General features: G+C 58.8%; 1 protein-coding gene across 6 annotated transcripts in view; it reads left to right on the top strand.

The window, feature by feature from the left end:
• The window catches only part of ADAMTS13 (ADAM metallopeptidase with thrombospondin type 1 motif 13), a 30,330-nt gene that overhangs the window by 132 nt on the left and 8,562 nt on the right, over positions 1–21,636 (top strand). For 3 of the 6 annotated variants that reach the window (XR_012495992.2, XR_016019429.1, XM_074331307.2), the window contains exons 1-22: positions 101–2,322; positions 2,691–2,757; positions 3,577–3,870; positions 4,559–4,698; positions 6,802–6,885; positions 7,193–7,317; positions 7,434–7,580; positions 8,935–9,075; positions 9,666–9,840; positions 10,651–10,755; positions 11,772–11,923; positions 12,035–12,098; positions 13,740–13,866; positions 14,376–14,524; positions 14,893–15,013; positions 15,636–15,716; positions 16,770–16,951; positions 18,377–18,512; positions 18,592–18,721; positions 19,373–19,555; positions 20,498–20,681; positions 21,220–21,340. Coding sequence is in view for 4 of the 6 variants with exons in the window: in XM_074331307.2 (XP_074187408.2) it covers positions 2,152–2,322; positions 2,691–2,757; positions 3,577–3,870; positions 4,559–4,698; positions 6,802–6,885; positions 7,193–7,317; positions 7,434–7,580; positions 8,935–9,075; positions 9,666–9,840; positions 10,651–10,755; positions 11,772–11,923; positions 12,035–12,098; positions 13,740–13,866; positions 14,376–14,524; positions 14,893–15,013; positions 15,636–15,716; positions 16,770–16,951; positions 18,377–18,512; positions 18,592–18,721; positions 19,373–19,555; positions 20,498–20,681; positions 21,220–21,340 (3,079 nt within the window). In the remaining 2 variants the exon portion in view is untranslated. Of the gene's footprint in view, positions 1–100; positions 2,323–2,690; positions 2,758–3,576; positions 3,871–4,558; positions 4,699–6,801; positions 6,886–7,192; positions 7,318–7,433; positions 7,581–8,934; positions 9,076–9,665; positions 9,841–10,650; positions 10,756–11,771; positions 11,924–12,034; positions 12,099–13,739; positions 13,867–14,375; positions 14,525–14,892; positions 15,014–15,635; positions 15,717–16,769; positions 16,952–18,376; positions 18,513–18,591; positions 18,722–19,372; positions 19,556–20,497; positions 20,682–21,219; positions 21,341–21,636 lie in introns of those variants that run through there. The other 3 variants (XM_074331309.2, XM_074331308.2, XM_019728943.3) reach the window with 3 other exon arrangements.

The following is a 21,636-nucleotide window of genomic DNA, read 5'->3' as shown; positions in this document are numbered from 1 at the left end:
GTAAACCCGGGATCTCACCGCGATCCGGGATGGGGCAGAGAAACGCAGGCGCCGGAAGGGAGCTGGGGGGCAGCTGTCGGTGTATCACCGCGGCCGGGCCGGCAGAGCGCCGCGGAGCAGGTGGCCGCAAGGGGGCGCTGGCGGCCAGGCCCGGGGCAGCGGGGGGCGGCGCGGCGGGGCGCCCCCGCCCACATGGGCTGTCCCCAGTGCAGCCTCACCGGGCGTCTGTCGTAAGGAGTGGGGAAACTGAGGCCCGGGAGCGGGAAGTGGGACCCCTGGTCGCACAACCAGGTTTACCGGAGCCACAGGGCTGCACAGGCACTTCAGCTGCATCCGATAATAAAGTATTGTAAGCATTGTCACGTATTGCTTGTATAAAAACAACAATAATAAATGACTAGCGGTCCGAGCCTGGCGCTGACAATACCTTGATTAAAAACACAGGTGAGGCCTTCACTTCACGAAAGCTTCCATTTGAATGTGTGTGTGTGTGGGGGGGGCAGTGGGGGGCTTCAGGGAAATACAGATAATAAATCAAGATAATTTCGGATAGTAGCAACTACAATGAAGATGATAAAATGAGATGTTGTGGAAGAGATTGACATGAGTAAGGTTACCAAACAAAAGGCAGGAGGCCCAGGCAAATAGGAATTTCAGATAAAGAATAATTTTTAGTGTAAATACATCCCATGCAGCGGTTGCAGTGTTTGGGGCATACTTACACTAAACATATACGCATATTTGTTGTTTATCTGAAATTCAGATTTAACTGAGTGTCCTGATTTTTATTTTTTAAATGTGGCAACTTTACCTGGAGGGCCACTTAGAGGGGGTTCTGAGGCCTCTTGGGGGAGGTTACATTTGAGCTGAAACTTGAATGTGTTTCTCGGTGTGTTCAGCTGAGACACGGTGAAGACAGCACCAGTGCGTGACTGGTAGCAAGTGTCCACGCAATCTGAAGAAGACCGAGGGTCAGAGGGACCAGCGAAGCATTTGACGTAGTTGAGGAGGGTAAAGTAGGCTGATGTAGCTGCAGCTCAGAGCAAGGGGCACGGTTGGAGATGCAGGCAGAAGGGCGGGCAGGCGCCAATCATAGATTATGGCGCCTCAGGTCTGCTTGAAGGGCAAAGGGAAGACATCGATTGTTTTAAAGCTGGGGAGTGACGCAATCTGACTTGCGTTTTAGAAAGGCCACTTCCGCTCTGTGTGAGAAATGGGATGGGGAGAGGATGAGAGAGAAAGCAGAGACCAGTTCGGAACCGATTACAGACGTCAGGGCCAGCTGCTTGCATGAGGACAGTGTGTCAGTTTGGGTCTCCAGGAAGCAGTCACAGATAGGGTTAGGAGTACACAACATGAATTGGGGTGGGATGCCTGTGAAAGATAAGGGGGGGATGCAGGACGGGCAGGGGGAGCCTCAGACCACCATGCCTCTCTGATGCCTGAGAAAGGAAAGTGGGTTGGGCCCAAATGGGTGGATGGGGCATGGACCTCGTAACAGGATGAGGAGAAGGGGACCGAGGCAGGCAGGAAGCACCAGAGACGCCCCTGTTTGCCATCCTCTGAATTGGGGGAGGCGTCCTGGAGATGTGAGATTGTGTAACAGTGCTTTGGAGAGAGTGACCAAGAACCTTCTGGAAAGTGGACTGCCAGGTGGTCTGTGATGCCGAGTGCAGTGTGGTGCCACCCAGCCTGCTTCTGTGACTCTGTCCATGGTGTGCAGGCACAGCATGGGTGACAGCTGAGTGGGAGGGAATGAGGCAGAGGGTTGTTTGTGGAAGGGGGGCTGGGGTCTGCACTGGCTGAGAACAGGACAGGGACACATGGAAAAGAGGGGTGTCAGCAGAGGAGAGCAGGTTGTTGGAGACCTGAACGGTGGTGCCTCTGGTGCAGCCTCTCTCCTTCGTCAGCGGGGAGCCAGCCTGCATTACAGCATTCTGAACAAGCCGCAGCTCCGGACCCCTGGGCCGGGGCTCCCTCCTGCAGACCTGGCAGCTTGGCCCAGCCCCCCCCCCCCAGGGTGCACGGCCAGGTGGGGTGCTCTGAACCAAGACCAGCCCAGGGCAAGGCCACGGTTGCAGCAGAAGCCTGCTGGCTGCCGCCCCACAGCCCCTGCTCTGGGAGGAAGCTCCCAAGAGTCAACACAGCCTGATGGTCCCGCCCAGCGGGGTTTGTCACATTTCACACCAACCAGATTTCCAGTCCCAGTGGCTCTCCCGGGGCCAGCTGGCTTTCCTGAGGATGAGTGAGCTTCACGCCTGGGGAATTCTCACTTCTGTGATCCTCCTCCTGGGCTGTTGGGGACTCCCCGATGTCCAGCAGGTACGTGAATCTGCAAGAGCCCTGGGGCCGGGATTGGAGCTCTTCTGGGTGCTGAAGCCGTCTGGGGAGAGAGGGGGCTGCCAAACAGCCCCTGGGCAGAGTGGGGGTGTTCTTTTGGCTTCAGGGTTTGCACTGCGTGGAGGAATCTGAGCTTGTGGTTTCAGAGGATGAAATGTGCTCACTGAGGAAGGAGCTGGCTTCATACTGTCCGCTCGCCTGGTGGAAGGGCAGACACTGTCTAAACCCCTGCGAGCTCTTGTTCACCTCCATCCTCACCGGCTGATTCCCCTCCCCCCTGTCTTGCCCTGCCCCCTTCCCACCTCCCATCTGCCTCTTCTGTCTCCTCACTTGTCCTCTCTCTCCCACAGCAATTTCTTCAGGCTTTGGAGCCCAAGGAAGTGATTTCCTACTTTGGTCCTGATGCTACCTTAGAGGGTACGTGTCCTGTGTCTTCCTGGCAAGGGGGTTTCTCAGAGCCTGTGTGATATCTCACCATTGAGTCAGGCTCTTGGATTTTTGGTCGCTCTGCTGGGAGAAGGTCACCCCTGCTAATTAACTGGTATTTCCTGCAAAGTTGATAAAAACTGGTCTGGGTGTTCTGGACCGAGCTGGGTTCTGACCCCGGGATTCTGCTCAGTATCTCAAGGGAATGGTCACTAATTGGCTGGTTGGTCCCTTCTGCCCCTGGGCCCCCTTTGGGATGACTGATTTTCAGGAATTCTCGTGGTTTCTGGCCATAGCTGAAAATACTTATCTCTTCTGTGGGAAGCAGGATAGGCACTGGGTCCAGCTTTCCCCTGTTGCTCGAGGACAGTGTCTGTGGACTTCACAGGGTGTGTGCCCCCTTTCTGAATAGGGCCCTTGGTGACTTTGCTCAAAAGGCTGGTGGGGACCAGAGACAGGGCGGGCTGATGGTTGGGGTGGACAGAATTAGGGGTGTCCCACTTGTAACTGACTTCTCTGTGGTCTGGGTGGGATGCACACTGACCGATACCTGGGGCCGTGCTAGAAGTGGGGGTCCTGCTGGCGGACTGGGCTGGGGGGAAGGGCCAGCTGAGGGCCCACGGGGGCTGACTGTGGGGTGTGGGGGCCGAGAACTTGTGTATCTTACTCCAGGGTCCTTCCGCTCTGCCCCTCCTGGAGGGATAGGACACCATGGCCTGGGGTCCCCAAGCCCTCTGGGGGCTACTTTGGGGTGAGAGGTATGGGTGGAAAAGGATGGTGAGGCAACCCTTGGGCTCCTGCTTTCCACAGAGGTCACAGAAACTGCTTTGTACCCGCTTTGCCTGTCGGGGTTCGTGACTTCACTCATGAAACACGTGTTCCAAGGCGAGACTAGTGGGCCAAGTGCTGTCCCCACCCCCCCACCAACACCCGCAGGCAAGGCCCAGGTTGGCAACTTGCTCTCTGCTACCCGGCGAGCCGGGAGGAGCTGGACCCGAACCCAGGCTCCTGGGCCCCAGGCTGGCGCCCCTCCCCACGAATTCTCACCAAAGGGCACAGCTCTGGGCCCCTCCCCTGGCACGAGGACCGGAGGGCCGAGTAGGGGTGAGTGAGGTGGCCTCCTGTCTTGCAGTGCCCCGATTTGATGTGTCCCCGCTCACCTGCGCCTGTGAGGACGGGCTCGGGGGGCCACCCTGTAGGGCCCCACGCTGCTCCCTTCGAGCCCTGGGACAGCTCTTTACCTTCTCCTTCCTGCCCGAGCTGGGTCTCCTTGCTGCCTCCTTCACCAGGGGTGGGGGTGACATGAAGTGTCTTGAGAAGGCCGTCCTCCCAAGAGCCGGCAGCCTCTCTGTTAGCTGGCCAGCCGCCATTGGTTCTCACAGTCACAACATAAAGTCACGTGTGAGAGTTTGGGTCTCCTTAGCCCTTTGAGCATGTTTACTCCTGAGTGGTGAGGGGGCCCAAAATGCCCCAACTCCGTTCATGGGTGTCTGAGAAAGCAGAAACCTTGGGTGCTGAGAGGCTGGCTCCAGGAGGGCCGGGGGAGAGGCTGTGAGTGGGACAGGACAGGCCACTCATCTGGCTGTCATGCCAGATGTTCCCCGCATTCCCCATGAGAAAGCTGGGTGTTGGGCCCGCCGACTCCCTCAGCCTCAAAGCGGTCAGTGGCAGAGACAGGCTCCACCACTGTCTCCAAGCCCAGGAGCACGGGGATGGCTGTCCAGCCGGCCAAAGCCACAGGTCACCTGCTTTCCAGAACCTCTGCTCTCAGCCCTGCCTCCTCCCTTGCCAGGCCGTTCGTCCCCTCGCCTCCGGAGACACGCTGCCGAGGGCAGCATCCTGCACCTGGAGCTGCTGGTGGCCGTGGGCCCTGATGTCCACCAGGCTCACAAGGAGGACACGGAGCGTTACGTGCTCACCAACCTCAACATGGTGAGTGCCCCTCGGGGCCGCAGGGCGTGGGTGTCCTCAGGGACCGCTGGACACTGGCCCGCACGGCTCGTGGCTTGTGGTGAGTGTCAGTGGCTGGCTCATCTGGTAGTTTGAACTCAGTGGGTTGAACTCGGGTGTCAGCCTGAGGTCGAGGTCACGCTTGGGGCTCCGGGCCCTGGGGTGCGGAGGGGTGGTCTGCTCCTGCCTTTCTCCTCCCCCTCTCTCACCTGGAGAGGAGGTGGGTGAGGTCCGGGGACCCCTCTCTGTTCCCTAGTGCCACTCACAGCTTCTTGCTACTTGAGTCCTTTCACCCGGCGAACCTCAAGTCTGGCCTCTGGCCTCTGCCCCCCGTGTCCATTAGACCCATGGGCACCTTGGCCAGCGCTGCCCAGCAACCAGGGGGCTGCCCCACATTGGCCTCTCTCAGTTCTGATCTTGCATGCACCCCATCTCTGCTGGCCTCCCCTCCACTGGCTTTAGGGTAAAGGTGGGACAGGAGGCAGGTCCCCCACTAACTGTTAGATACAGCGGCAGCAGAGACACAGGTGTTTCAGTGACCCAGTGGTGGCATTTCACCTAATGGGCTCTGAAATCCAGTGCCCAACAGTGAGAGACGCACACACGACACACGCACACACACACACGCGCGCGCTACTGTGTGCTAGGCTGCCAGGGAAGTTTCCACATTAGGAGACGAATGCTGGGTTGTCTTCGCCGACCCCAGTGCAATGAAGTTAGACACGATCCAAGAAATCGACACAATTCATACACTGACAATTTTTTAAAAAATTCTGACTGAAGGGATTTTAGGGACATGTAGGAAATGTCTCAGCTGATGGCAGACAACCCCAGGCCCCTGCCCCATGCCCTAGTCTGTCACAGAGATGGGGAGGGGATACTGGCCGTACCTCATTGGAGCTGCCCCCCTTATAAGTTGGCCCTGGAGGGTGGAAAACCCCGTAAAATATGGGGCACTTAGCAGCACTTGGTCCCCCAGCCTCAGGTATGCCCACCTACTTTGGACAAAAGGAAAAGTTCCACCTGTCTCGGCGCCCCAGTCCCTCTGACCCCTCACTGTCCCCTTTGTGTTCTCAGGACCTCCTACTCCAAAGGGAGGCTGGGTCCCAGGGCCACACTCATGTGGTCTCGCCTGCTTGCAGACTTGGTCCACGTCCAGAATAAGCCGGCTTAGGTTTCCCCTTGTAAACCGCGGAGGTGAAAAATGCTTCCTCTCAGCCACTCAGAAGCTGTTGTTTTCGAGCTTTGGGGATCTCCCCACTTCTAATATGCCGAAATTTGCTCATTAAGCCTATGCTCCCCTGGGTCATTCGCCATGTTTTATGAGGACCGAGGACCACCTGGTGGTCGATGCCAGATGGTGGGGTCGTGGTAATGGCCATTGTCGTCATTGGTGCCAGCTTCATTGTTCCTAAGTCCTCCAGCAACCATGGAGGCTTCATCTCCACTTGACAGAAGAGGAAACTGAGGTTCCGAGCTTAGCGAACTGGGTCCTGAGCATACAGGTGGGATCAGACCCGGGTCGGCTGAGGCCCGTGAGGGGCGCACACCTGTCTGGGTGCTGCGTCTCGTTCAGAGGACAAGCTGATGCAAAGGACTGCGGTGGAAATCCACCACAATCGGCATCTTGACAGATACGAGTGAGCGGGAGCCTGGGGGTCCCTTCTCATTGGGGTGCCCAGGAAATGGCTCTCGGAGGGGAAGGCCCTTGTGCTGCCTGATGGAGGTAGGGAGAGGAGAGAGATGTTTCAGGCAGATAAACAGAGATAAGAAAGGCCAGAGAGAAGCCATGAGAGAAGCAGTGTTTGAATGGAATGTTCTAGACTAATGACAATTATCTGCATCCTGTTGTTTCTTCATGTTGGTTGACCTTCCTGAGCCCTGAGCAAAGGGAGAGCCAGAACACAGCTATGGCTGTGGCTGTCTCCCAGTGCAAGGACTAGCATTTTGGGTGCCCCCCCACACTGATGCTGAAGATGTATCCTCTCCAGGCCCTCTCCCCTGGGGGGCCCCAGATGTCAGCAGCTGCCAGGGGCCAGTTATGCCCACCCGCGTGTGTCACCTCTCTCGCCTGCCCTTCCACAGGGGTCGGAACTGCTGAGGGACCCATCCTTAGGGGCTCAGTTCCGAGTGCACCTGGTGAAGATGGTCGTCCTGACGCAGCCCCAGGTAGGTGCCAAGCTGGAAGCCCAGAGTCCCTGGAACACCCGTTTCTGTCCTCTTTAACCTCTTCCTGCCGTGGCCCAGACCCTTGGGGGTGACGGCCGGGCTTACGGCCAGCCGGACCCAGACCCGGCACTCAGCACTCAGCATTCAGCACTCAGCTGCCCAGCACTCAGCACTCAGCACTGCTGAGCCCGTCTCGTGTGTAACGTGGGAGAGTAACGGGTTGTTGTGAGGACAGAGGTGCCCGCAGCAGTCGGCGTGGGGCATTTATTAGGTCTCATACATGCGGGCTCTGTTCCCGATCCCCCAGGAGGCTCCCAACATCACCGCCAACATCACCTCATCACTGCGGAGCGTCTGTGAGTGGAGCAGGACTGTCAACCCCGGGGACGACACAGACCCCCAGCATGCCGACCTGGTCCTCTACATCACCAGGTAGCCGAGCTGCCTGCTGGCGGGCCAGCCCCTTCCTGGGAGCCGCTCTCTGCCCAGGTGGCCGGGCGGTGGGCAGGCATCTCAGCACCGCCCAGGTGTCTGTTCTCTCTTCCGAGGTTTGACCTGGAGTTGCCTGATGGTAACCGGCAGGTTCGGGGGGTCACCCAGCTGGGGGGCGCCTGCTCCTCCTCCTGGAGCTGCATCATCGCTGAAGATACTGGCTTTGACTTGGGTGTCACCATCGCCCATGAGATTGGGCACAGGTATGGGCTGACCTGGGCCCCCGGGTTGAGGCTGGCAGTGGACCCTGGAAGACTGCTAGAAAGAGCCTGTGCCCTTGACCCCAACGGACCAGGGAGGGTGAGGGTCAAGGGCTGGGCAATCTGATACTTGTGGATTACAGGAAACATTTCTTTCCCCCCAAAACCAAGCAAAACAAACTTAGGAATTAGAAAATAAGTTTTGTATGAAATTCAGGTAAAGAAAAAGGCTGTAAAAATTACCCCAAATCCCACCACTTATAGATAACATCTGTTCACATTTTGTATGTAATTTTAGTCTTTTCTTTACACACACAGTTTTTTATTTGCAAAATTGGGATCATACTGTATATTGGTTTGTTACCTGCAGTTTTTATGTAACTATTTCTCCCAGATCTTTTCAAAATTTTTTTGTATGCACCATAATTTATTTCATTAGCTCCCTACTGTTGGATATTTGGGTTGTTTCCAAACTTTTCCTGTTACAACATCATGCACCTTGTAGGCAAATCTTCACTCCCACCTACTACCATTTACCTAAGGTGGCGGGTTGTTTGCTTTTTGCTTTTCAGTCTTTTAATTATAAAAGTAACACCCACTTGCTGTAAAATTCAAACAGCACAAAGATTTCCTAAAGTGAAAAACGAGTATCTTCCTTGCCCACCTGTCCCCTTCCCGCACCTGTCTGAGCGCGCTGGGGCATTCCCTGGGTGTTCCCCATCTCCGTGGGTGCCAGGCTCGGGGCCAAGGCTGGGGCTGTTACCCCCACATCAGCCCACAACAGCTCCACGCTCCACCACCCCTCCAGCCCCCCAAATCTCCACTTGACCTCTCCCCTCACCCCCAACACAATGCATCTATCTTGTTTGGAAGTGAAAATGTGTTGAAACCCACTGCCTTCCACTGGGAGTGGGAGCGATGGCCAGAGGTCCGTATACTTACTCAGACTTTGTATTTACCCGAGCTGCACATTCAGTCCATGAGTTTTCCACGGGGGTGAGGGGGAGAGGGGCAGATCAAGAAAGTGATCCCTGCCAGCATCCCCCAGGGCCCTGGAGCCCCATCCTCCCCAGACTTACAACACCATGCATTAGTCAAGCCTGCACATTTCTCAAGTTTCTTGACATTTATCTGCCAAAAGATGCAGGAGCCACAGGCGGGAAACTGAGGCAGAGCGATGATGCCACTGGCTCCTGAGTTAGCTAGTGGCGGGGACAAGCCAGGGCTTGACCAGAAAACGGGGGTCTGAAACGTGGGTCTGAAAACTTGCTGCGTGCTGTGGCCTGAGGGTGGCCCTGCCGAGGCGAGGAGTCCACGCCCTCAGCGCCACGCCCTCAGCGCCACCACCTCCGCGCAGCTTCGGCCTGGAGCACGACGGCGCGTCTGGCAGCGGCTGCGGACCCAGCGGCCACGTGATGGGGGTTGACGGCGCCAAGCCTGCCCACGGGGGCCTCACATGGTCCGCCTGCAGCCGCCGGCAGCTGCTACACCTGCTCAGGTAGCTGCCTCCCTTACCCCGCCCACCCCACGTCCCCACCCTCATCTCTTGGTTTGCACCCCTACTTGCCGTCCCCCGACCCCCGCTGCATCGGCTCTCCGCTCTGCTCAACCTTCTGTCCACTCCCATTGCCTCCCCGCGCCCACCTCTCCATGGGCCCCCATCGCCTCTCTGAGCGCACTCCGTCCCGCCCCCGACCAACCTCCGCCATCTCCCTGCGCTCACCCCTCCCTCCCACCCCATTCCTGCGCCCACCCTTCAGTTCTCCCCCATCCGCTCCATCCCTCCGCAGACCCACCTCTCCAACCTCGCCGTCCACTGTGCCTACCCCTGCATCCCATCCCCTCCCTGAGTCCAGCTCCCCCTGCCCCATTCCCCACTCATGCCCCTTCCGTCGCTCCTCCATCTTCTCTGGCACCACCTCCACTCAGCGCTGCCCAGGCCTTAACCCTTGTCCCAGCCCAGCGTCACCCCCCACCCCTCCATATGCCCTCACCTCCCGTGCCCACTCCCCCATTCCGCCCCCACTCCCCCATTCCGCCCCACCCGGTGTCCACGCGTGGCCTGAACCGGTGCCTTGTCGCACGCAGCACAGGACGGGCGAGCTGCGTGTGGGACCCGCCCGGGCCGCCGCCCGGGCCGCCGTCCGGCCCCGCGGGGCTCCCTCTCGAGGCGCACCCCGGTCTCTACTACGGCGCCGACGAGCAGTGCCGCGTCGCCTTTGGCCCTGCAGCGGTTGCCTGCACCTTCACCAGGGAGAACCTGGTGAGTCCGGCCAAGCCGCCCCTGCGCGGCAGGCTCCCTCTGCCCACACCCAACAGCCCCCACCGCCCAGCTCATGTCCCACCGTGCTCTGTGAGCACCCACTGTGCCAGGCTGTCAGTTGCCTCTCAAAATTCTTAATTTTTGAACAAGGGCCTCCACATTTTCGTTTCGTCTGGGTCACAAATTATGAAGAGTCTGCCCTGGCTGGGCTCCTGAGCTCATGGACATTGGTCCTACATGGGCAGTTACCAAAGGTTTCCAACCCGATGGGAGCTGGAGGGCTTCCCGGAGGAAGTGATCTATAAGCTGAACCCCTACAGCTGGCGTCAGCTGGCAGAGGGAGGGGAGGTGAAGGGGGCGGCACCTCAAAGACAGATTTCCTCCCAGGACTGCACAGACGTTCCTGGGCCCCAGGGACGTTCGCCTTGGCCCTTCCTCCATACAAAATATTAAGAATTATGTCTTAGAGCTTTTATAGAACTTAAGAACTTCTATGTGTTGTTATAAATGCCAATACATTGTTATATACTAGAATGTTTTCTTGACCTAAAAGCTTGTTTTTTTCTTCTGATTTTAAAAGAAATGAAAACATTTGTGTGGACCCCTAATAGGATTGTGGGCCCTGGTCACCGTCCCTAACCCAACGGAGAAGTCACCCATGCATGCTAATCCTCCCCAGCCACCGGTGCCCACAGAGCAGTGTACTGGCTGTGTCACTGTGTCCTGCAGTCTGGGAGGGACGGTGAAGGCTGGATGCTGACCCAACAGGCCCTGGTGGCCCCTGAGCTGACCACCTGTCCCTTCTCTTAGGACATATGCCAGGCTCTGTCCTGCCACACAGACCCCCTGGATCAAAGCAGCTGCAGCCGCCTCCTCATTCCTCTCCTGGATGGGACAGAGTGTGGCCTGGAGAAGGTCAGAGCAGGGAGTGAAGGCATGTGTGAGTGTGTGAGTGTGTGTGTGCATGTACTCACGTGTGCTTGCACAGGGCACCTGAAGCTTGGCAGCTTTCATTCCTGGGGCAGGAGCCAGTAGGACATCAGTAAGCCAGGGCAGAGGACCCTGGAGCTGTCCTCGGTCACCTGGTCAGGAGGGTGGGCAGCAGGATGCCTCATGTGTACATGGCAACAACCTCTGGTGTGGGGTGCCTGAGGGTGTGGGATGCCCTGTGTGTGAGGTGTCCAGGGTGTGTGGGGTGCCTGTGGGTGCGGGGTGCTCATGGGTGTGGGCAGGATGTGTGGGGTGCCCTGGGTGTGAGGTGTCCAGGGTGTGTGGGGTGCCTGTGGGTGTGGGGTGCCCTGGGTGTGAGGTGCCCTGGGTGTGTGGGATGCCCTGTGTGTGAGGTGTCCAGGGTGTGTGGGGTGCCTGTGGGTGTGGGGTGCTCATGGGTGTGGGCAGGATGTGTGGGGTGCCCTGGGTGTGAGGTGTCCAGGGTGTGTGGGATGCCTGTGGGTGTGGGGTGCCTGTGGGTGTGGGGTGCCCTGAGTATGTGGGGTGCCTGTATGGAGTGCCCTGGATGTGGGGTGCTTGTAGGTGTGGGGTGCCCTGAGTATGTGGGGTGCCCTGGATGTGGGGTGCTTGTAGGTGTGGGGTGCCCTGAGTATGTGGGGTGCCTATATGGGGTGCCTCGGGTGTGTGGGGTGCCCTGGGTGTGAGGTGCCCTGGGTGTGTGGGGTGCCTGTGGGTGTGGGGTGCTCATGGGTGTGAGGTGCCCTGAGTATGTGGGGTGCCTGTATGGGGTGCCTCGGGTGTGTGGGGTGCCTGTGGGTGTGGGGTGCTCATGGGTGTGAGGTGCCCAGGATGTGTGGGGTGCCTGTGGGGTGCCCTGGGTATGTGGGGTGCCCTGGATGTGGGGTGCCTGCGGGTGTGAGGTGCCCTGTGTGTGGGGGGTGCTGTGGGTGTGGGAGATGGTTGCTGTCCTTCTCTTGCAGTGGTGCTCCAAGGGTCACTGCCGCTCCTTGGCAGAGCTCACCCCCATGGAGGCGGTGCACGGGCACTGGTCTGGGTGGGGCCCCCCCAGTCCTTGCTCCCGCTCCTGTGGAGGAGGTGTGGTCATCAGAAGGCGGCAGTGCAACAACCCTAGGTACCGCCAGGAGGGGGTGCTGTTCTCCTAGACCGGGAGGTGGTGGCTCCACTTGCAGGGCTGGGGGCAGTGTGTCACCTCTCATGCCTTGTGTCTCTTGGACATTTTCAGACCTGCCTTTGGGGGGCGCTCGTGCGTAGGTAATGACCTCCAGGCTGAGATGTGTAACACCCAGGTAGGCCTGCTTCCCGGGCAGGGGGAGAGGGTCAGGTTGGCAGCCTGGGGTCTGGAGGAGACCAAGGACCAGGGGTGGATGTAATTTATGCTTCACACCAGGGCACCTTTGAGAGTGAAGAGGGTGCTACTCTACCTCCACTGGGACCACAGTGCATGTACCAGGACGGTAGCAGGGAGCCTGAGGTGTCCCCCTCCCTGCCCCCTTGCCACTGCCTTCCAGGGCACCTGAGTCTCTGCAGTGAGAACGCCCCTCCTTCCGTTTGCAGCAATCCAGTTCAGCACTGCGAAGCCACGAGCGATTCTTTAGTTATAAATTCAGGTGAAATTCACATGGCATAAAATCGACCATTTCAAGTGTGCAATTCAGTGGCATTTAGCTCACAGTGTTGTGCAACCACCACCTCTGCGCGGTTCCAAAATATTTCCATCCCTCCGAAGTTAAACCCCGGGCCCGTTAAACGTTCACTGCTCGTCCCCGCTCGCTCGAGCCCCTGGAACCACCAATCTACTTTCAGTCTCTTTGGATTTGTCTGTTCTGGACATTTCACATGAGTGAAATCATACATGTGGCCTTTTGCATCTGGCGTCTTTCACTCAGCATCGTGTTTTCAAGAATCATCCATGCATGCATCCATGCTTCACCCCTTTTCATGGCTAAATAATATTCCATTGTGTGGATGGACCACATTTTGGTCACCCATTCACCGTGGGATGGCCATTGGGGCTGTGTACACCCTTTGGCTGTTGTGAATAGTACAGCTGTGAACCTGTGTGCACGTGGATTTGTTTGAGTCCTGTCTTCAATTCTTTTGGGTCTACACCTAGGAGTGAAATTGCTGGCTCACACAGTAATTCTATGTTCAACCCTTTGAGGAACCTCCAAACCATTTCTTGCAGCAGCTGACCCATGCTGCAATGAGCCAGGGCCCCAATTTCTCCACGTCCTCCCCAGCACTTACTGTCTGTCTCAGATCACGGTAATCACAGTACGTGTGATGTGGTCCACGATTCCTTTGACATTGAGTTAAGAAGTGCACTTGGTGAGACATTCCCTCCCCGCCTTCTCCAGGCAGTCACGGGAGGCCAGACCCGGAGAGAGAGTCTTCACCTGGGGCCCAGGGGGAGAGGGGAGAGGGGCGGCCCTGTGCAGAGAGAGCCATGGACCAAGCCGCTGCTCAGCCTGTCCACTCTGATTTTTCCCTCTCAGACTCTAGTGCAAAACAGCAGCCGCCTGCCCGCGTCGGCGCTGCGGCTTTTATGGCGAAGCCTATGCTGCCAGGACTCTTCTAACTACCAGCCTCTAGAGGCACATACAGTGAACACAGAAAAGCCCGTCTCTGAAGTCCAGGCCCCTGCCACCCTTTGCCCTGCCTTCCTCTGTGCTGCTGGCTGGTAGGCCCTGCCCTGTGTCCTTATGAATTTTGGAATTCCCCCATCAGCAGAGAAAGACTCTTGTCACCCCCACTTTTCAGAGCAGGGAACTGAGGTGCAGCAGGACCTGGGCTTAGACCCACATTGGGCACTCGCACTGCAGGGAGCCTTGCTGTCCGCAGTGGCAAGGGCCCCCTGCCCTGAGCCCCTGGCCTGAGCCCCCCACCCCAGGCCCCTTCTGTGCTTGTCCTCTGCCCCCTCTGGCCAGGCCTGCGAGAAGACACAGCTGGAGTTCATGTCCGAGCAGTGCGCCCAGACCGACGGGAAGCCGCTGCACCTGTCCCCAGGCAACTCCTCCTTCTATCGATGGGGCCCTGCTGTGCAGTACAGTCAAGGTGGGGCCATCCTGCGGGGTGTGGACGGGGAGCCAGGCCCTTGGGAGGGGACAGTGGTTGGGGGCCCTGCCACCATGACTCCGATGCTTGAGAGCAGGGCTGAGACTCAGGCCCTGCGTCACACAGACCATGGGCACGTCCTGGCTCGGCCCCTTGTCGTAGATCACCTCTGAGTCTTGGTTTTCCCATCTGTAAGATGGAGATATGAGCGGTATCTATCTCCCTGCTGAGGTTACTGGAAGGATTCAGCGAGATGACGTGGGAAGCGCTGAGTGTGCGCCTTGGCTCCTAAATCAGTGACATTTGTTACGTCGTCATGTTTATGGTCATTGCCTCAGGATGCAGGGCAGGTGGAAGATAGAAAGCCTTGCCCCAAAGGCAGAGGGTGAACGTAGGTGGTGCTGGCAGGGGTGAGGGCCCACTTGGATCGATCCTGCTTTGCAGCGTCCTGGTCCTCCATAGTCTCTGCCACCCTCACAGCAGGGTTCCTCATCCCTCTGCCTTCCCAGGGGACCCTCTGTGCACATACATGTGCTGGGCCATTGGCGAAAGCTTCATCGTAAGGCGTGGGGACAGTTTCCTGGATGGGACCCGGTGTGTGCCCAGTGGCCCTCAGGAGGATGGGACCCTGAGCCTGTGCGTGTCGGGCAGCTGCAGGGTAGGCCTGTGTGGGCACTGGGGGTGCCCTTCTGTCCACTGTGGCCCCAAGGCCTGTTCTATTGAAGCTAAGATGCCAAGGGGCCTCCTGGGGCTCAGGTATGCGGGGTGCTGGTCCCCATGAAGCTGCAGCACAGCCTGCACAGGTTGATGCCGGGACACAGGGCCAACCTTGGGGTCAGTGGACGATTACAAGCCGTGCTGTGACGTGGCCAAGTCCTTTAAGCTTGCTTCCTGTGTGGGCATCAGATGCTACAGAAATGTGCCCAGTTTGTTCTGTGAATCAGAGCCCCAGAGCTATGGGTGTCAGGGGCCAGCACCCTCCAATGCCAGGCCCCTGGGTCTCACCTGCCACTCTCCTTTGCACAGACATTTGGCTGCGATGGCAGGATGGACTCCCAGCAGGTGCCAGACATGTGCCAGGTGTGTGGCGGGGACAACAGCACGTGCAGCCTGCAGAACGGCTCTTTCACGGCTGGAAGAGCCAGAGGTAGGGGCCCGCCTCCCTCCCCCACAGCCTCTGAGAAGCCTCCGGAGCCCAGAGCCTTGGCTCAGCCCCAGAGCGTCCAGCGGGCCTTGGCCTCCACCCTCCAAATTGCCATGTCCCCACATGGCTCAGATTTTGGTGAACAGGCCGCCACTGGGATTGTGGCATGTCAGTAACAGTGCTCATTGCAGCTGCGAGGCAGACAAAATACAGACATTGGGCAATCCTGGGCTGGCTGGCCTCTCCCTTCCTGCTCAAGGAATCCTATCAGGAGGGATGTGATACCTGGAAAATCCTTGACCTTGATCTACTTACAGAAGATGTCAGGTCATTTGCAAAGTCAGTGCTTAGGGGTCAGTGGAGGGGTTGATTCCTGCCTCCCTCTGGCAGGCCCCAGGCTGCGCTGAAAACCCTGGGTCTGGTCCCTCCTCCTGTCCAGGGCTGCGCCCCCACAGGGGGCCCTCCAGCCTGGCTTTGATCGCCCTCTCTGACGGGACTCACTTCCTGAGGCTCACCTCCGCATGTGAGCTCTCGGTGTTGAGGCCATTTCCTCTGTACAGCTGAAACCTGCTCGCTTGATTATGGTGTAAGTGACCTGAGACCCCCCTCCTCTGCTTCCTCCTAGAGTATGTCTCATTCCTGACACTTACCCCCAACCTGACCAGTGTATACATCGCCAACCACAGGCCTCTCTTCACACACCTGGGTGAGTTGGCCAGAGGACGCCCACTGGAGTTAGCCAAACCGCAAAAGATGGAGGGCACGGTCCCCACGATGCCCTCACTTCTGATGCCATCTGTAAGTTCAGGGGTTCCCCAAACCACCATAAGCTTGGACAGTTCACGAGGAGGAGTCCCAGGACGTGGAGCTGTTATGCTCCCGGTTATGGCTGGTGACGGGAAGGAAACAGAATAAAACCAGCCAAAGAAGAGACGCCCAGGGCAGAGCTGGGAGGGTCCCATGTCCAGCGTCAAATGTGACAAAATGCACAGAGTATTGCCAGCCCAGGGAGCTCACCCACGTCCAGTGTCCATTTTCTGTCGGGGCTTCGTTATGCCGGCATGACTGACTGATGGATGGATGGATTGCTCACGTGGATGGTCTCAGTCTCCCGTCTCCAGGCTGACTGATGCTGTGAGACCCAAAGCCCCCTAGATCCCATGTTTGGTCATTCTGGAATGGCCAGACCCCACCTTAAACAAAGACACTTCTACCAGGTGACATGTTTCCTCCCGGAAGCCGAGGGCAAAGGTCAGACCTGGCTTTGGGCAGGGCCAAGTTCTTTACTACCCAGTGTCACAGTGGGGCTTTACTCCCAGGGGACACTCATGCCTGACCTTTAAACCCCGAGTGGGGGCGCCTTCCCTGGGGTCCTTCAGCTTCCGAACCTGCCTTTAGAGTCGTGAGAGCACTAGGTGAGGGCAGCAGGCCACAGTGTTCTCCAGGATCTGGAAGGAGGCGCAGAGGCACCGCTGTGGGGAAGCCTGTGCTCAGACGCCAGTGGGCATCTTGGAGGGGGTGCCCTGCTCGCTGCAGAGACCCCCCCCTTGACTGAGACAGCAGAAGGGCCTGTTCCCTGGGGGCTCTGGGGACCCAGGGGAGAACAGCTGCACATGTGGCCGTGGAGATTATATCTTGCTGGCCCAGTTGTCACCTCCACCCCATTCCTTAAGCCAGGACCTCTTCTGTGAAAGGGGGTAGCGCCCACCTCTGGTGTGTGGGGGCTCCGCCATGCTGACGGGCCTCGCTCCCGCCACAGCAGTGCGGATCCGAGGGCGCTACGTCGTGGCTGGGAATGCGAGCATCTCCCCCAGCACCACCTACCCCTCCCTCCTGGAGGACAGCCGCGTTGAGTACAGAGTGACCCTCACCAAGGACCGGCTGCCCCATCTGGAGGAGATCCGCATCCCGGGACCCACCCAGGAAGACATGGAGATCCAGGTGACCAGGAGGGCCTCCTCCTGGGGTTTGTTGATCCATCCGTTCACTCGCTCACCCGCTCCTTTACCCAGTGGGCATTTGGGGGGAGCATAAGGGACTTGTGCTCAGGCCCACGGAGTCCCTGGAGTCATGAGAGAAGGTGGGAGGGACAGACCCCAGGAACGGGGTCTGACACGAGCTAATGCTGCCCGGCCAAGGAAGGTGGGAAGTGTCTCGAGGGAACACTGTGTTCACAGGAGGGGTGGTTAGGGTTGAAGGAACGGGACCCCCATGCGAGGAGGCTGGAGGGCAGGCGGACCTCAAGGGGCCTTGCTAACTATGTAGGGGTTCGGGCTTCCTTCCGGAGGCCCCGGGGGGCTGCTGGGTGGCTCTGTGCCAGTGGAGTTGGGCTCGGGCCTGTGTCAGGCCTGGCTGAACGAGGGTGTGAGGAGCGAGACCCTGGGAGAGGCTGGTTGGGCCGACGCCCAGATCAGAGAGCCACCATGGGGGCGTCCATCCAGAAGCAGTGACAGCCCTGGAGCTGGAAGCAGGGTGGCCTGGGGCTCAGAAGCCTGGCTCTGTGGGAACTTGGGCCAGGAACTAAACCTTTCTGAGCCTCAGTTTCCCCGTCTACAAAATGGGACTGGGCACGCCTACATTGTAAAGTTCTGAGCATTTGTCTTTTTATACAATGTACGTTAAGCATGTGGCAGAATGTCTGGTGCCCCATATGTGCACCACGAAAGGTCGCCGCTGCTACAAAGTGCATGCTGGGGACGCCCCATCCTAATGGTGGGAAAGTGAGACACCCCAAAGTCTGGGGACAAAGGGAGAGGCACTGTGAGGGCCAGAACTGGAATCTGAACATTCCCTCCCCAGCTTTGCTGTCCTTGGGCAAGCACGCTGGGTCACCCACCTTCTCCTCCTGACTGCCACTGATGGGTGTGTGTCACTCTCTGTAGAAAGGGGATTGCGTCACAGTCCTGCCTCCTCGGGCCATGGGCAGTTTAAGGAGTTGGTGCCCCCTTCCCATCAACCCCTTGGGCCTCGTCCTCTGCTCTAGAAGCGGAGTTGCTCTGGTCTTGCCCCCAGACCCTTGTCTGTTGGACACCCTGTTCCCCGCCCCTGGGCGCTCCTTCCTGACCTGCCCCAGCCCTGCTCCACCTAGAGCCCACAATACTCTGTGCAGACCCTGTCCTGCACCTCCCAGCTACTTGAGGGTTATCTGTCACTACCCTACCCCACCAAACTGTGAGCTCCTGGAGGCTGGGTCGTGTCCTGTCCCCAGAACCTGGCCTGCGGTCAGCATCAGGCATTATGTGCTGAGCAAAAGAATATGAAGACAGAGAAGTGAAAAATCTGAGGCTTTCGGGCGAGGTGGCGGTGACAGCGACCCTCAGGGACCCCACGGGACAAGGCTCCCTGCCTGCCGTGTGTCTTGTGCAGGTTTATAGGCGTTATGGTGAGGAGTATGGCGCCCTCACCCGCCCAGATATCACCTTCACCTACTTCCGGCCTAAGCAGCGGCAGGCCTGGGCGTGGGCCGCCGTTTGGGGGTCCTGCTCGGTGAGCTGTGGGGCAGGTGAGGCCCGGGGCAGGGCTCCCCTGAAGCCTGGTTTGCCCCCTGCGTGGAGTGGCCTGGCCTCCCTCTTCCCTCCCAGGGCTGCGCTGGGTGACCTACCGTTGTCAGGACCAGGCCAGGAACAAGTGGATGGAGGCGGCCCGGTGCAGAGGGAGCCCGCAGCCGGCAGCCTGGCCGGAGCCCTGTGCCCCCGGGCCCTGCCCCCCATAGTGAGTACTGTCTGTGGCTCCCGAGCAGGGCTGGGGTCGGCCCTGGTCCCGGGCCCTCGCAGCATGGGCTGGGCGAGGCAGCCTCTGGGTATGCTCTCATTTAGTCCCGGAGACTGCTCTGTAAGGTGGATCTGTCAGTGTCCCCATTTTATAGGTGAGGATACTGAAACTCAGGCAGACACGGTGACAGTGACCCACACCCGCTGCACCTCATGTGTGGGCAGCATGTGCCCTCTCTGAATCAGGTCACTGCAAGCTGAAGATGCTCGCCCTCCCTGGGAGGGTTGTGGGGGAGACTGGGGGGGGGGTAACGACGGAAAGCACCTGACAGAAAGCACCTGGCTTTCTCCGGCCCCTGGCAGGTGCAGGTGGGAGGAGCATACGTTAGGGACCAGGCTGTCCCTGGTGGATACAGGGCTGGGGCAGCCACCCGTCAGCACTTTTATCCAGGTATCCTGAGGCTCAGGTGCAGCTTGGGGACACCTGGAGGGCTGGGCTGGCTGCATAGTGTCCAGGTACCTGAAGGGACATGGGGCCCAGCCCAGACCAGGGAAGTGAGTCAGCTGGACAGAGGTGCCTGCCTCCCACCCCTCCCCCGAGCCAACTTGGGGGCCTGGCCAAGGGCCTGACCCCTCTTCCTCTCCTCCCCAGCTGGGCAGCCGGAGACTTCGGCCCATGCAGCGCCTCCTGTGGGGGTGGCCTGCGGGAGCGGACGGTGCGCTGTGTGGAGGCCCAGGGCCGCCTGCTGCGGACGGTGCCCCTGGCCCGGTGTAGAGCGCTGGCCCAGCAGCCAGCCGAGGTGGACACCTGCAGCTCCCAGCCCTGTGCCCCCGGGTGAGCACGGAGGGTGGGGCAGGGCCCACATAAGGCCAGATCCAGGCAGAGACTCCCTGGCAGGGCTTGTCCCTACACTGAGCCTGCCCCTCCTGAGTGACCCTTTCCCCTAAGGCCTTTAGCCAGGCCTCACCATCCTGGGTGGCCCAGAGTTATGAGTGCCTACCTCAGAATTTCCTACTATCCAGGAGACCCTGGGCCGGCCATTTCCCTCTCTGAACTTCCGAGTCCCTGCTCAAGAGGGGTTGTGAGGACCAAGAAAAGTCACAAATGTAAATCAATAAATGTCACTGTGTCGTTACCACCATCACTTCCGTGGTGCCTCTTGTTCCCTCAGTGTCCAGGCTGACAGTGGCTTATCATTCTGATTAGCTACTGACTGGCTGGGTGACGGGGGCAAGTCCCCTCCCTCTGTGGGACCCAGTTTTGTTACCTGCCCAGTGGGGAGAGAGTTGGCCTAGGTCACTGGTGACCCACATATGGCTCTGGTCTCCTTTCCCCCTCTCTCATCCATGGCAGACATAGCGATCATCACTTTTCCCACTGAGGGCTAATCCTGCCTCAGAATCCTTCTCAACACAGCACTCCAGGCAGCCACCACCTCTCAGGGTTGCCACATGCACAAAATGATTTGCTGTCTGTGACGTGGGTGACCCGATTGCACCTGGCACCTGCTGGGTTGCGTGGAGACATGTCGTTATCTGGCTGGAGTCCTACCTTCGCCTCTGGAAGGCAGGAGGGTTGGGCTTGTGTCACTGAACCCTGGAGCTGAGCGCAGTGCTGGCAGGGGAAGGCCCCGGCTTGCTTCTTTGTGGGGCTCCTTTGGGATCTTGGATATGGGGGAGCAGTTTCACTGCCTCCACATGCCAGAAGCTAGACTGCGTTTAGAGCCTGGTGGCAGAGGCAGGGCAGGGCCTGATGGCTGTCCTGTGCCATCCTCAGGTGGGAGGTGTCAGACGCGTGCTCGTCGGCTTGTGGAGCAGACCTGGCTGCACGGAACGTGACGTGTGTGCAGGGGGCTGACGGCCTGGAGGCACCAGTGACCACTGGGCTCTGCTCCACAGACAAGACGCCACCTGCCCTCGAGCCCTGTGTGGAGATGGCCTGTCCTCCGGGCTGGGGCCACGTGAGTGTCCTGGGCACAGGATGGCTCGGCTGTTGGGTCCTTACCGGCTTGGAGAATGGGTAGCGCTGGTTCCCACTGGCTTCCCAGCCAGAGTGAGAAGACTGTCGTATGGGGCTGCTGTCTGCAGGACCCCGGTCCAAGGAACACTTAGCACAGAGCTCAGGGCCTTCTGAGAAGCCCCTCCCATTGGTGAGCCAGGCTGAGAGGACCCAGACCGTGTTAGAATGCTGTCAGCTCTGCTGTGCAGAGAGGCTGCTGGATGGTGGTGCTTTTAGACAAAGGTGCTGGCCAATCGAGCGTGCCTGTCAATCGGCTCATGAGCCCCAGCTCTCAGTCCCGCCCCACAGTGACCATTCATACTGATGCAGCGGCCAAGTTGGGGTGAAGGCATCTGCTGGGAGCCGGGAAGCAAGTCATGCTGGAGAAGCAGCAGGAGGGGCAGCCCCTGGGGTGCTGGTGACCACTCTGTCTCCCCAAGAGTTTTGGACGGCTGGGGGTGGGAGCCCAGACCCACCAGCCGGTTGCTTGCCCTCTGCAGCTGGACCCCCAGCCTCCACAGGAAGAGGCTGCATCCCCATCGAGCAGTGCTGGGCTGGGGGCTCGAGCTGCACACGTGTGGACCCCCGTGGCGGGGCCGTGCTCCGTGTCCTGTGGTCGAGGTGAGGCCTCCTGAGGACCGGCGCTTATTAGCTAACTCCTCTCTGCCTGCATATTACGTAATTCTAAAAAGCAATTGGGGTGGCCTACAGAAAAGCCAAACTATACCAGAACATGACGTAATATACAAGGAGATTGGGGCAACGCGCAGACAGCCATGTAATGTGTTCAATGATTGGCTGAAAGATAGGAGAAGACCATAAAACCCAGCGATACTGGCACAAGAGTCTGTTTCTTAAGGTGCAGAAGAGCTATGAGAGACGGGCTCCAAACGTTGCTCTGAGTTCCCGCCAGAGAA

This window comes from Rhinolophus sinicus, chromosome 16 (assembly GCF_057876585.1).
Source record: "Rhinolophus sinicus isolate RSI-liver-muscle chromosome 16, RSI-T2T, whole genome shotgun sequence".
NCBI classification, from domain to species: Eukaryota; Metazoa; Chordata; class Mammalia; order Chiroptera; family Rhinolophidae; genus Rhinolophus; species Rhinolophus sinicus.
This window is presented reverse-complemented; position numbering and strand designations above follow the sequence as displayed.